This window comes from Salvia miltiorrhiza, chromosome 7 (assembly GCF_028751815.1).
Source record: "Salvia miltiorrhiza cultivar Shanhuang (shh) chromosome 7, IMPLAD_Smil_shh, whole genome shotgun sequence".
Taxonomy (NCBI): domain Eukaryota; kingdom Viridiplantae; phylum Streptophyta; class Magnoliopsida; order Lamiales; family Lamiaceae; genus Salvia; species Salvia miltiorrhiza.
In genome coordinates this window covers 493,045-503,587 of record NC_080393.1, presented here as the reverse complement: position 1 = coordinate 503,587, position 10,543 = coordinate 493,045, and the positions used below count along the sequence as shown (strand labels likewise).

The 10,543-nt window shown below is 35.1% G+C and overlaps 1 protein-coding gene and 1 long non-coding RNA gene across 2 annotated transcripts; one reads left to right on the top strand and one right to left on the bottom strand.

The window, feature by feature from the left end:
* Window positions 1-1,038: 1,038 nt before the first annotated feature.
* On the bottom strand, window positions 1,039-1,746 carry LOC130991289 (uncharacterized). The gene is made up of 2 exons (XR_009091117.1): window positions 1,452-1,746; window positions 1,039-1,278 (listed from the first exon to the last, which is right to left on the bottom strand). It is a non-coding gene; the product is annotated as an uncharacterized LOC130991289 (long non-coding RNA).
* Window positions 1,747-6,355: 4,609 nt separating this feature from the next.
* On the top strand, window positions 6,356-8,901 carry LOC130991287 (DNA repair protein XRCC4-like). Its single transcript, XM_057915404.1, has 5 exons — window positions 6,356-6,605; window positions 6,687-6,829; window positions 7,705-7,833; window positions 8,102-8,224; window positions 8,292-8,901. Exons 1-5 carry the CDS (start codon window positions 6,461-6,463, stop codon window positions 8,748-8,750), a joined length of 999 nt encoding a protein of 332 aa, XP_057771387.1. The 5' UTR covers window positions 6,356-6,460; the 3' UTR covers window positions 8,751-8,901.
* Window positions 8,902-10,543: the final 1,642 nt, after the last annotated feature.

The window sequence follows — 10,543 nt, the reverse complement described above, 5'->3', positions numbered from 1 at the left end:
CACTACTTACTCAATAAACAACTCACTATCAAGTAGGCTATCAAGTAAGTCCATTGTGGATGCTCTAAGCATTTAATTAAAATTCGAAGACATGATTAATAAAATAAACCAATTTAATCAAATGATTGATTTGTATGATTCTATCAATGATGAATAACTTGATTTGCGCTTTAATCACCCCCATCAGATGATTTTATCACTCTAAAATTAGATTGATTATTAAACCATCCTTCAATCATATTCTATCCAATTTTGAAAATGATTAATGGTTATACCATATGGATTAGTTAACATTAAATAATTTCGTGGGACATTTATTTTGTATGATTAATCAAATATATATATTTTTATCTTCAAAACTAATTTATTCAATTTTGATACGAATCAAGTAAACTAGCTCAAATGATAAAAAATTATCAAAGATATTAAGGGATATGGGTTCTGATAGAAATTATTTCTTGAGTTATTGCTTTACAATCAACCCCTCACTTTAAGTCAATTTTTTTGAAAGTTCAAAATCAACAACCACAAAAAAAGGCTTTAGAAACTTTATTGATTCCATAGTGTGATGAAATATGGGTTCTGATATTTTTCTTTGAAATTGTTAGATGATATTTTCAATCAATACTCGTAATTCACTAATTTATTTTATTAACGATAAATACATACTCCATATTTTTCATTTGTTTGCTTTACTTTAAAAGTTATCATACTTTATTCATTAAAGTTGGATTTTATGCAGTTTATTTGCATTAAATAGGAGTGGCCACTACACTATTTTTTTTACCATATTTGTTTGACTACATATATTTTGCATATTAACTTTATTTCTTTTCTTATCATTGTAATTACAACGAGTGCTCTTTTTTCTCATACAAAGTTTATCCTAATGAATTTTCTCTAGTGAGATTTTAACCAGGCTCGACCCTTATAAGTGTCCCCTTTCTCTTCAAGGGTTAATTGTTTTTTTTTTTAAATAATAAAATCGTATTTCATCATATATTTTGCATATTAAATCCGAAGCACAACTCCAAGAAATAAAATCTCTACAAACTCACTTTATAATAGTAAAAGCTCCAATAACAAAGGAATGCTATCATGGCTGTCAATAAGGTGTAAATACAGTTAAAAAAAATAATTTAACAAACTAAAGTAATAAAGTTACACATTTATATTCCTTGCCAATATCTACAAGCAAAGTCCAATAGAGAGAATCAACCACAAAAAAAGTGTCAAAACCTAACCTAATTAGTCACATTTTCACACCATCTCCTTCCCCTGTTTTTCAAAGAATTTGGTGTAAACGTTGAAACATAAACTAAACAACAAAAATCTAAAGCAAATGGGATACAGGAGAAAAGGAATTTTTTGGCTATTTCTTCCACATATTAACAAGAAAATTCAGTCTAATTAATGGCTATTTCTTCAAAATCACAAAATCATATCATTACCTTATAATTCCCAGAGTAGCTTGAGCTCCAACAGCAAATCTTTTGAACAAATTGATAACAAAAAAAAAAAAAAATCAGAAAAATCTGTTTCTCCAAAAACATCATAGTTTTAAGTTTCAGAAGAGCTGAGGGGAATGAAGCCTGGTCCGAGATCATTCGACAGAATTAATGTGTGCAGAAATCGAAGCTAGAATGGTCTCGAACCAGACAGCATTCCCCTCAACATCTCATCACAATATGCTTGGGGGTGGGGGGTGGGGTGGGGGTGGTTGAAGAAGTTAAACTTGATGTGGCCATGCATTGATTTTTCATGGGGTCTTATATATATACGTGAAGGAGAGAAGGAGGCTTTCTTTTTTGACAAGTATTTCCACTTTCTACATCATGCTTTTCACACACTACAATTTTCAATCAAAACACCATTTTTGCCACACTCCTCACTCACGCAACCTTAATCATGGTATAACTAACTATCAATCGAATAGAAATATATTTTGTGGGAGTGCGTTGGCCCAGCGGTAGGAGATTAATGCCCAAGATCTGAAGTCCTGGGTTCGAGTTCTCCGTCGCGCACGTCTTTGAATTTCTTTATTTACTTATGTAATTTATCAAAATATATTTTCACATAATTTATAAAATAAATCAGAACATCCGTGTTTCGTGTCTTCACATATTAGAATTTCGAACGCGGAAAATGTGATTGTAAAATTTTCATTGAAAAATGATAGATACAAAATATTAACTTTTTCTCCTTTTTTTGTCATATGTTTATTAGAAATTAAAACAAAAATGAGAAAATGAAAAATATTTTCACACCACTACCCAAAGATAATACTCCTTATCCAATATTGGAGAGTAAATGAGTGAAAATGATGATTTTTTTTTTTTTTTCTGATTTTCCATCAAAATAAACGGACCCTTAACAATATAGTTTGGTGAGGGAAATTAAGGCCACTTTCCAACAAAAATTATTATAGCCTATGAGTTCAATGAATTGCCATTTTGAGCTCAATATGGAGCATTACACAGATCAAAATCTCATTTTTTTTTGGAAATATTACTCCATGATCTCAATGCAGTCTGGTCAACAAAAAATAGAAGTTATTATTACTAAAGACTGTGGCTTAGCATTTAATCAGTCATTAATTGAAATTATTGTGTGAGGAGTGTTTCTTCTGCATTCCCCCAATAGGAAAAAGCAGTCAGTTAAGGCAGCGGTAGACGACTTTCATAAATGAAGCCGTTATTTACCAGATTCGAGGGATTCCAAGCTTAAAGATAAAGCAACAATTAAATGGTGTGGTGATTAAAAATAAATTAATTAGTAGGAGGTGATTATATTTAGGGTGTAATTGAGTCAAGTCGAGTCGAGCCGAATGCTGCTGGAAGTCATTTATTGTTGAGACGAATATTTATCGAATATATTTTGGTGGTCAAGATAAACCCATAATATACTCCCTCCGTCCACAAAAAGTAGACCATTTTTGTCATTTTGAGATGTCCATAAAAATTAGTCTCTTTCTATTTTAAGAAACTATCTATCACATGGTGAGTCATATTCTCTACTCACAATACAATTAATTATCATTATTAACATTATCTTTTAAGTGTGACCTTTTCTCCACTTACAATAAACTTAACCATTTTTGTATTAAAATGAGATGGTTGTGATTATGGCCAAAAGGAATCAGCGTTGACCATGCAGTGATATCAGAATATCCATGCATTATACGCGGGATATAAATATTTACCTTTTTATCATAATATATTTATTAATCTAATTTGTATTAATAAACTTGGCTGACGGTTTAACAAGTCGAATACTGCTAAACTCAAGTTTGAATCGTGCAGCTAACTTTCTATGTGGAAAATCACAAAAATTAATCTACAAATCTCATTGTAATGAAAGGGGGTTTGACAAGCTCATGTGGGCAAGTAAAGATCAATGTGTTGCCCAAACTGTTAAGAAAGTTAATTTGAAATTAAAGTGGTCCCAAACATGTCACAACCCAATGTCTACCTACATAGAGAACATGAATATCTCATCCCCACATGTAATATAAATGCTTTTTCTTGAGATGCTTGGCAAAACAATAACATGCAAGTCCCCACCTAATGCTAAAAAGGGAAATATTTTAAGCAACTTGCCAATGGGGACAAGGAACAAAGTCTCAAATGTGGAAGTTAAGCAACTACTCTATGTGGAGACAGTTAAAACTTCATAGGATAAAACTGAAACTCTGATCATTGTGTACCTTAACTGAGTTGAACCCGGTTCAAGTTCGCCGTCGTCGACCTCACTATTCCGTCGTAAATTCCTGAAATTTCGTCGCTGACAGCAACGAATCGGATCTTAATCCAAATCGCTTGTTGCCAACAATTTTAGGAGTGAAATATTAGTTAGTCATTGGTTTTGGCGACGGATTATCGACAGAAAATGTCGTGGCTCGATTATCATACACTAAGAGGGTGTTTGGCTGAGTTTATAAATTACTTCAATGTGTTTGGCAAAATAAGTTTCCTAAGCTAACTCAAAGGCCTTATAAGCTTCTAAAAAATAAGTTCATGTACCCCAATTTAGTTTTGGGTTATTATCATTTAAATACATCAACTTTGGGGGTGATTTAGTTTTGCACATGAACTATGAAAATGATTTAAAAAAACCATAAACTTTAATACTAATGTAGCAATTTTACTGCAAATTCAATTTTCGCTCATATTAAAGCTAATTTGAGAAGTCGAAATGTCGATGTGTACTCATCAAACATTTTAAAAACGATATCGTATAGGTCGTCTCTAAATGATATCGTTTTGTGAGGATTTACAAATCACTAACCTACAAATCGTAGGGTTTTTATAGAGTTTGAATGTATAGAAATTGACTTTGTGGTAAAATTACTTCTATGACATTAGAGTTCATGTATTTTTTTTACTCTTTTCAAAATTAATGTGCAAAATTAGACTACCCAAAATTGATGTATTTATACGCCAAAGTTGACGTATTTTCTCTCTCTAACTTCAGTAACAAAAAGATGCTGATTTACATTTTCTTGTTCTTGCAAATATATGAATAAGGCAGTGCACATGATAGAAACCCCTGCATTTATTATTAGTCGGATTAAATTAGTATCTTTCCACCATTAATTCAATGAGCAAAATCCCCACATGTTTCTCTTCGATTTTAGGTTGTATTTTTCCTAATTTTGTATATACAAAAATGTGATTTCTCCTATCTAATTTATTCATAAATACAAAAATGTAATTGATTAAATTCAATTGAAAAAAATTTAGATTATTACTTGCAACCAATTGATTAAATTCAATTGAAAGTAAAATAGATAGCATCTCAAAAATTTACAGCAGAATATGATCCTTGAATACAGTTCGCGAGCCTTAGAAAAATAAAATTACAAATTTTTATTATTAATTATTGGGATATTTGCCGTAAAATACACTAACTTTCAACAAATTTTAGTTTTTCCCACGGATATGAAATACTCCTAAATAGAAGTTAATTTTAGTGCTTTGACTTAGATTTTTTGATACCTAAGCGTGTATATCGGCTTTATTATAACACCTTTATTATCCTTCACGCTTAGGTATAAAAAAATTTTAAATCAAAAGCCCCTAAAATCGGCTCCTATTTGAGAGCACTTCATACTCGTGGGAAAAATCAGAAACAATCGAAAGGTTGTGTACTCCCTCCGTCCCCAAAATAAGTTCCTCTTTGGGGACGGCACGGGTTTTAAGGAAAATGGTAAAGTGTATTGATAGTGGAAAAAAATATGTTATAATTAGTATTGGGAGTGGTGAAAAGGTAAAAAAATGTTATAATTAGTATTGAAAGTGGTGAAAAAGTGAAAAGTAAGAATAAATAAAGTATTATTAGTGGTGAGGTAGTTGTCCAAAAATAGAAAGAAAGAAAGAGGAACTTATTTGGGGGACGTCCCAAAATGGAAAAAGATGAACTTATTTCAGGGACGGAGGGAGTATTTTTTTTTCAAATTTTAAAGGTAACGGGAAAAACCAGAATTTGTTGAAAGTTCGTGTATTTTATGGCAAATATCCCTTAATTATTTGCATCAATAATATTTACCAACATTAAGTTATATTAGATGTGGATAATATATAAACACACATTTATGATCATAGTAAAGGTTGCAATTAGACGAGCTACGAGTTGAGCTCGACAAATATATTATCAATTTTTAATTAACTCAAAAATCAAAGTTTTTAACTAATTGTGTTTGAACTCAAATTCGAATACAATATTATCGAATAATTCACGAGGCAAACTTGAGTCTGCAAATATCTGAACGATTTGAATTCAAGCATGGTGTTATTCGAGTCGACTCATTTAAAGCATCCACAATGGCGAGCCAACTTTAGGAGCTCGCAAGTGGGCCTCTCCATAAGAGCCACCACTCACCAAGCTTGGCAATGGTGAGCCCATCTCTACCGAGCTCACATCATCTGTAAATGCTTCATTATCTTTTTTTTTTTTTTAATTCGCTGTAATATTTTGATTGGACGGTACTATGCACACGACCCTTTCTCTCTCCTTCTGAATCGGGCTCGGCGATGGAAGTTCAGAGCAAGTCAAGCCGCGACAATGGGGTTGGCTCTCGCGAACTCGGTGCGCTTCGCTCGCGAGCCCGCCACTGTGGATGCTCTTAGAAACGTAATTAGAAATCTATAAGACAAAAAAAGATTGCATTTTGAGTATACAATCATATGATTTTATTTTTATTTTGTTGCAATTTTGTCTTTAATAAAAGAAATGAACCATGTTGGGCTTAATGGATTAACAAATGGGTGACCCGTTTTGATGGGCTGTCAAAATTTTGGGCTTGTAAAAAATTTGGGCTTTTTATACAAATTGAAATTGTGAATTACACAACACAAAGCGGGAACTCTCCTCTCTCTCTCTCTCTCTCTCTCTCTCTAAAAGCTTCCTCCACACACCGCGCGCAGTGAGCTCAGCTCGCAGAAATTCATCGTCGAGGAAAATGGAAGCGCCGAAGCACACATGCTTGAAACTCGAAATAGCGATGGGCGGCGGCGAACCCGTACCCATTTTTGTGAAGGGTACATGGTACCCGACCCGCTTCGACCTTGCCATCACCGACGGCCACCGAGCTTGGACTTGCAACGGTAGGGCACATTAATGGTAACTGAATTTTTTTGATTAATAGTGTTAATTATTTTTTTAATTTTTTTTGGTATATGGTGAAGCTACTGAGGAAGCGGTGGAGGAGAGAGCGTCGTATTGGGATCAAACGGCGTCGTACTACATTGACTTGGCCGAGAGGTATCTCGGATTTCAGCAACCCGGGTCGGTTTACGGGTTCTCGGATGCTGGAGACGGTTGCAAACGGGTTTGTTTGAGTTTTCATTTTGATTGTTTCGAAACTGTTGGTTCGAGTATTTAATGGACGTTTATGGATTCAATTTTTATGTAATTTGTAGGGATTTGTTGTGATTTATGCTCGATTTGGGTGAATCCGATGCTTTTTTTGTAGTGATGATTTGTGAAAAGACTGATTAAATTGAAGCCTTTGGTTGTGATTTGAAAAAGTTTGTAGCAAATTATTCATGGTTTTAATGTGATGATTCAATCTCAAAGCTTATGAAACATAGTGGTCATTCATAACGAATGCTTAGAACATTGAACTGAAAAAGAAAAAAAAAATGTATTTTTCTGGTTAGAGTTATAGCTTTCTATGGCTGAGTTACTCTATTGATTCTGAAATGATAAGAGAATGATCAATTATATATCTGTGAAGCTTTCTATGTGCATTCATTCGCGTCGCGTATCTTGATTGAGCATATTTGTGTAAGTTTTTTGTGTGAATTTCTTGGACGAACAAAATCTATGTAGATAGAGTTGCTTGTGTTGTTTACTACAAGAATTAAGTGAGGTTTCGCTACAATACGAACACAAAAACAGATGAAAAGTTTGGAGCTTTTGTGTTCTTCACACGAATGATTTATAATGGAGTTAGACTACTTGTGTAATATTTCATCATATGATGCATTGATCAATTGAATGCAATTTTGTTTGTGCAAAGTTGTAGACTACTCTGATACATGCATTACATTAGCATATGTTTTCTGGCTGGCAATCAAGTTTTTTCATTCTCTGAAATATTTCTTCTCACCAAATTTGAGGATAGTAATAAGTGGAAACAAGGTTCCTACTGAAGGGCTATAGGAAAAATATCCATTGATTGCTTTGTTTCTCGTTTTGCAGTTATCGTGGACGTTTGAGAAGGAAGGTATGAAACTGGAATGGCGGTGGAAATGCCAGCCTTCGCCCAATAGCAAGGCAACCACAGTGGAAGTGTTGGACTTTCTTATGGATGCTAACATAAAGCTGAGTGTAAGAGACGAGATTCTGCATCATATATTACACTCTTACCGCATTATTTTCCTTGTGACCGTGCTTAGATTTATTTCCTAATTGTCAAGAATGAGTTCATATTTGTGCAAAATTGCCACTTGCTTAGTTTTTTTAGAATGAGGAACTAACTGCAGACTATGATAAGATGATCTAAGTGACGTTTAAACGAATCTATCACGCTTGGAGCATGCGTTTCAGTAGACCGTATGATGTTTGTGTTGACAAGTTGGTTCTCTTGTTTGAATAGGAGGAAGTTGTATGGAAATCGCAATCGTTCGACAAGCTCAAACTGGAGGCTGAAAAATGCCTAGCACAAAGTGAGAAACTCAGCAGTGACAAATCAGAGTTTGAATCTGAAATCTATGGAAAGGTAATTCCAGTCTCTTACAATGTAATCAGAATTTTTCTATAACATGTCTTTTTTTTTTTCCTTTCAGTTTGTTCAGGTCTTGAACTCCAAGAAAGCGAAACTGAGAGCGCTACGCGATAGGCTCTCGAGACAACCCTCGGCTGAAAATTTTCCTCAAGAAGATGAAGTGTCCTCAGACAGGACTGAGAGCTTAGACGAAGAAAGTGATGAAGAGCGCGACAGGCACTCCAGACGACCCCCAGCTGTCAAAAAAACCGATAAAGAAGAAGTGTCCTCAGACAGGACCGAGAGCTTTGACGAAGAAGGTGAAGACACGGCAAAGAATGGCGGTGTTTCCTCCTCTAAAAAGGCCGATAAGCTCTCCAGACCACGCCCGGCTGTCAAAAAACCCGAAAACGAGGAAGTGTCCTCAGACAGGACTGAGAGCTTTGGCGGAGAAGATGAAGACGACGCGGCAAAGAATGGCGGCGTTTCCTCCTCTAAAAACGCCCCAACCATTAATTCCCGTGGTAGAAAAAGGAAGTAAGCCTCCATTTTAAACAACTGAAGCTGCTTCTTACTTTAGGGAAATGTATGTAGTGAGGCAAAAAAATATTATAGCCGTATTAAGCTTAGTAATAACATAAATAGTAGCCACTAATTTAAAAATTTATAAATGCTAGCCATTCTTACCAAAATGTGAAAATATTTCAAGTTTCATGGTTAAGCGATAATCGAAGGTATATTATACTGATTGCATGAACCTTTGATTTTTGCGGATGCATTATCAAATCCAACAAAAAATATCTTATTTAACACGCGATACTAATTTAAAACAGAAATAATCAATTGAGCAATATTAGTAGCATTATATATTTCATTAAAATCTCTAAATGCAATTAAACGATTTTGAATTAACCAATTTTCATCAATTCAATTACAAGTAACACTCATATAAGAATTTTTTTTGGTAAGAATCACTCAATATGTCGAAATATATAGAAAAAATTTGATTTAAAATTTTAAAATATTTTCTTAAATCACATTTTTTTCTTCGGCTTGTCGCTTAATAACCTTGCTCATAGTAGTTCAACCAATTTTTTTGGCGGCCTGATTATAAGCATTTTTCATAGTATGTTCAAAAGACATTTTATCGGCAACATAAAAGGCAAATGCTCCATTAAAATAAAACGAGCCATGTAATTTTGAGTATTTTGTGGATCAAATTTTCATAAAACATTACCTTATTCATTACCTTCGCCTTGGAAAACTTTGGGATGTAGTTGAGTTTGAGTTATATGGATTCCATACTCGACGAGGTGCTTACTCTCCATGTGCCTTGAGAGGGTGCCATAAGCCCCTCCTGCTTGTCATTGGTAAGTGGTAACTAGCGTTGCAATAGTTGCAATTGGCAATGAACCTCTCGGGAGCATTTGGACCATCCTTTGGTTTTTTAGGAGCGGGTTCCCCCCTAAAATATTTTGTGAAAATGTTATAAGTAAGTTATTTACCCTTACCATTACCTCTAGTGGGAGGGATTTCCTCTTCCACGCTGTGACGTGCTTGCTCGGCTTCCTCCCCCGCTTCTTCGCTATGCAAAGTACGTGCATAGGCTTCATATATATTTCACCCGTCAAATCAGCAGCCTCTCAGCGTGCGTCGTAAGGTCTTCGTTCAACAGACACTTTCCACCCACTTTTAGAGGATGATGATGAAACTTGAACATTTTGAGTAAAAGCGAGAGAAGTGGGAGTGCTATCAATATCTTCTCCAACTGAGCTGCCCGATCCACCATCTTCTCCAGAGTCGCAGTATTCAAGTGATCCCCGTTAGCCCAAACACCGCACTTAAATCCTCACTCGTCAATCAAGTAACTTACCGTCTCCACATCTCTAAACGAGCGGACCTCCAAGCGCTCCAAAGACATGTGAGGGGCCAGCAACAGATGCACCTCGTCGGCCAGCTCAGCAGCTTTCTCACCCGCCACATCCAGTTTAAGCCTCAGCCGCGTCTCCTTTCTAGACAAAATTCGATTTTTTTTAGTTAATTTAAAATTTATAAATGTTTTAAAAGAGTAAAAAGTATGGATCTGGATCTGGACCCGAGACCCTGTGGATCTAATGGATCTGGGTCTGGATCTTATTTTTTTAGATCCAATGGATCTGGATCGGATCTGGACCTAAGTAAGAAAATTCGGATCTGGATCTGGACCAAGCAGGATCCGGTCCAGATCCGGCCCATTGCCATCCCTACCAGCAACTGCTCCATCTCCCTGTTCAGCTCAGTAGCTTCGTGATTCGCCGCCTCCAATTTAAGATTCAGTCGCGTATTTCTTCCACC